At 33.6% G+C, this 4,278-nt stretch overlaps 1 protein-coding gene across 1 annotated transcript; it reads left to right on the top strand.

Annotated features, from left to right (window-relative positions):
- The first annotated feature begins 475 nt into the window (after positions 1 to 475).
- On the top strand, positions 476 to 3,264 carry LOC133824143 (ankyrin repeat-containing protein ITN1-like). Its single transcript, XM_062257010.1, has 4 exons — positions 476 to 1,178; positions 1,298 to 1,342; positions 1,540 to 2,072; positions 2,547 to 3,264. Exons 1-4 carry the CDS (start codon positions 515 to 517, stop codon positions 3,114 to 3,116), a joined length of 1,812 nt encoding a protein of 603 aa, XP_062112994.1. The 5' UTR covers positions 476 to 514; the 3' UTR covers positions 3,117 to 3,264.
- Positions 3,265 to 4,278: the final 1,014 nt, after the last annotated feature.

The raw sequence follows: 4,278 nt of genomic DNA, 5'->3' as shown, positions 1-4,278 counted from the left end.
CACCTTAGAATTTTCCTATATGCATCTGGCTTTTGTGAGTTTGAATATTATGAGAATTAGCTTTAGCTGCAGTAGAGATTACATGTGGAAAAATACATGCATTGTGTAAATAGATAGACTGGACCCATGGGTGCTGAATTTCTTGGCGTTAAGTATTTTTTAGTTTTATTGAGAAGACCGATGAAGATGCTTTATATCTTTGTTTTATTAATATATAATGACCAGAGAAGAAAGGAGGGAGAAATGAATAACATTTATTTCATAATAAACAAATATGAATGGCATGAGACATATGAGTGTGAAAACAGGTGTGGAAGCAACAACTACTTTCGACAAACGAATTGACTAAAATGTATATATTATTGCAGTTGGTTGGGCAACTAGTTGTATATATTATTGCAGTTGATTGGGCAACTAGTTGTATATAATATTACAATTAGATTGTGAAAAACCAACTCTGGTTTTTGACTTGCATTGTCTCTTTTCAGCAAAAGGGACGAGTAAGAAACTAACAATGCCCGGACCAGTTGAATTACTCAAGTCTAGTCTTACGCAACTGGAGGAGCATTTTATATTCATTCAAAGGATAACTAATCGATATTTCGATTGGTTCCATGGAGAACATTTGCAAGACGTTAACAGTTTAGATCCTTTGGAAACAACTTGTGGCCAAGAAAACAATGTCTTTCATGTTGCAGTAAAATGTGGAGCAAGTCCGCAAGCTGATCCTGTAAAGACCTGGCTAAGGGATCACTCCTTACTTGCCTTTCAGCCAAACAATAGAGGCGACACGCCCTTACATGTGGCCGCCAAGTTAGGGAATAAGATTTTCGCGGAGGTTCTCATAAACCATGTAAGGGAACTAGTTGCTGCACAAGGCCATAATAATTATGACTATACAAATCTGCTGACGAAGGTGAATTATGTGGAGGAAAACACAGCACTTCATGAAGCTGCGCTCAGCGGTCACTTCGAAATTGCGCAGCTGTTGATCGAAGCAGACCCAACTTTGACAAGTTTTGAGAATAAGTCTGGGGAGTCTCCTCTCTTTCTGGCTGTAGAGGGACGATTTTATGATATTGCTTCCATCATTTTGGACACTTTTCCCCATTGCTCTGTGTTAGGAAGGAGCGGCATGACTGTCATGCATGCTGCTGTCATTCGTTCGTGCAGAACAAGTAAGATTTATAATTACAAATATGTATATATATATTTAATTGTATAAATAAATTTCATCATGACCATAATTTCCCCCCCTTAATCATACTAATTCATTTATTTATTTATCTTATAATAGAAGAAACACTGCTGCTTTCAAGAAATATTACCAGGGGTTTTGACGGTAAATACAAAATTTGACTCGGTTATTGCCTTACAGATCAATATTTCTTTATTTCCATATAGTTAGGTAAGGTATATGTGTTTATACATTAAGATTAGTATTAATCTAAAATCTGTAATCATTCAATACTCCTGTCCTGTATATAATATTATAAACTACCTAACCACCAATATTGATTCGGTCCGTTGTTTTTTTAGAATTTGTTAAACAATTGTTAGAGAGATGTGGATCCCAGATTTTAGAAGAAGAAGATGAGTTGGGATGGATGCCTCATCACTATGCAGCACAAATTGGACAATCAGGAGTCTTTCAACTACTTTTAAAAGCCAGAAGATGTGTGGCTTACATCAAAGATAAACAAGGAATGACTGCGCTTCACATCTCAGCAAGGAATGGACATATCGGAGTTATCAGAACATTGATGAAAGAATGTCCAGACATTGGTGAGTTGCTAGACAATAGAGACCGGACTGCACTGCATATTGCTGTTGAACACGAACAGGGTTTTGTGGTAAACACTTTATTAAGTATGAGAGCTTTCGTTGGTCTTATAAATGAGAAAGACAATGAGGGAAATACAGCTCTACATGTAGCCGCTAAGGATGGTTATTCTGATATTTTTAAACGTTTGGCAAATAATCGGAATACCAACAAGAGAATCATCAATAAGATGGGGATGACTGCTTTTGACATTGTCCGCAAATCAACAATAAATAATTTTATTGGAGAGGTATGTACCCAGCTAGTCCGTACTCTTAAATGGATGGACTTGACTAGCTATATAGACTAGGTTTAATTATCTTTGTCTATATATATACATTATCTGATTTAATACAAACTACTATATGTCACTCTCTATAAACATATATATAGAAGGATAAAGATTAAAGACTAATAGAATCATTATAGATATATAATACAATAACTATAGTACAGTAAACCACTGGAAATATGTTGGTCATTAACCTTTTGCGTTGAGCTAACTGAAAAAGTAGTTGAGAGTCTTAAATTAAGACTTTTTCTAACATCAAGCTCATTACAAAAGCTGACATAATGTTGTAAATTCTAAAAGTAAACGAAAAATAATTACACACATAAAAATATGTTTATTTTTAGAGAATATTGTACACTTCATAGTTAACTCCTCTTAGACGTGACCAACATATTTTAGACGTGATAATAAGGCTTTATTATTTTAGTGCAGGCTATTCTTTTATCGAGCATAAATAAGAAAGGCCTTGTTCTAAGTTTACAAAACACTGCGACTGTGAAAAAACCTATCGAAACATCTGAACCAAAGGAAGAGAATGATAATCAAGATGCAAAGCACATCCTAGACATGAGCTTAGTGGCGTCGACACTGTTCGCAGGTATCACGTTTCAAGTAGCCATTACCATGCCAGGAGCAGGGAATTACAATAGTTCAAAGGGTTTGCAAGCTTTCAAAGATTTCTCGATATGGAATTCGGCATCTTTCGGTTTATCATTGGGTAATATATTATTCAACTTCGTAATTGTGCACTCGAACAGGTTCAATCGGAGGAAATACAGGAAGTACATTAATATGGTTACATCATTGATTACAATTTTCTCCGTTACCACATTTATGTTTGCCTTTATGATGGCTACAGAAGCACTGACGTATGAGAAGAAAGAGCTAAATAGTATGAGTACGATATTTAATAATAATTATTGGGGTATGATATGTTCCCCTGGGAATGTTGCAATGGCTGCATTCAGTTACATGTACGTAATTACTACTTTGGCTAGTTAACTCATTTTGGTCAGATGTTACATTACCAACCACTACCACTGTCATGTGTGTCCTCTTAATTTCGTCGTACTAGTTTGAATTGTTCACTCAGTTTGGTTACCAACATGTGCTCTATCTTGAAAATATTACGATCGACCTTTTTTGCTCATGTTGAATCGGTACACTTGACTTCATTCTATTTAAAGAATAATTCTACACAATCATAATGTTCAATTGGAAGATTTTCTGTAGTGAAAAATGATGATGATAACGATCAACTTGTTCTTTTGTAGATTAATAATGTGACCTTATTTCCACGAACAAAATGCACAACCACACTAGATGTATAAACTTTTGTGTAAGTGTGGCCCCGGAGATTCCTCACTAGAAAAGACACAACATGAATAAAAATGCAACATCTTATTGGCTACCTCGCTCCTTCAATTATTACTATTAATTATTATTTTTTGGCAATTACAATAGTGATTCTTGAATCCTCTCTATGAAAAACAATCTGGTGCCCTAATTTAGCTGTCTCCTCTCTCTAACCCTTTCACCAATTATATTAAAACACATCATTTAGTTATGAGTGTTGCTATTTAACTCCTTAAGGTGTTAAACACCATATGAGGTCACATCCTATTATTGGTTAGAGATACTCCATAATACTTACTAAATTCAAATAAGTAAGATTCCATATTAAATTGTATCAATAAAAGTATGTCACATCCTTGTCGTGATGGACACCAATAGCAATTCTCTTTAGTTATTTAATAGATATTTATACAACTTGACAAGCGTTGACACCCTTTTAATTCTCTCTCCCCAATTAATATCAACATTTCTCTCTCCAATAATAATAATAAAAATAATCTCAACTAAAAATTGTATTTTATATTCGATTTAAGATTAAATAACACCGTCTTCTTAAGAGTTAGTTAAAAATCCTTATTATAAAATTCAATCTCAATCAAAAGTCCAATTGTTTGGTAATAATCTATTTGACTAAAATCAGTCACATAGTCAAATTAATATTTTTATTTTAAACTAAATATTTAAAACATTTTTTATTTTTTATTTATTTTTAATATATATTTGGGAATTTTACTTTGTGTTTTTACAAAGTATAGCTCTAGTAACATCTATTAATAATAATATTGTACCGGAACTTTATAAAAGCAGT

Source organism: Humulus lupulus, chromosome 3 (genome assembly GCF_963169125.1).
Source record: "Humulus lupulus chromosome 3, drHumLupu1.1, whole genome shotgun sequence".
NCBI classification, from domain to species: Eukaryota; Viridiplantae; Streptophyta; class Magnoliopsida; order Rosales; family Cannabaceae; genus Humulus; species Humulus lupulus.
The sequence above is the reverse complement of the archived record's forward strand: the minus strand, read 5'-3'. Positions and strand labels throughout refer to the sequence as shown.

Bases quoted from the DNA above. Each gene is read 5' to 3' on its own strand.
- LOC133824143 (XM_062257010.1), top strand. From the start codon at position 515: ATGCCCGGACCAGTTGAATTACTCAAGTCTAGTCTTACGCAACTGGAG. The intron at 1,343-1,539 runs GTAAATACAAAA...TTGTTTTTTTAG, and splicing joins TATTACCAGGGGTTTTGACG to AATTTGTTAAACAATTGTTA. The intron at 2,073-2,546 runs GTATGTACCCAG...ATTTTAGTGCAG, and splicing joins TAAATAATTTTATTGGAGAG to GCTATTCTTTTATCGAGCAT.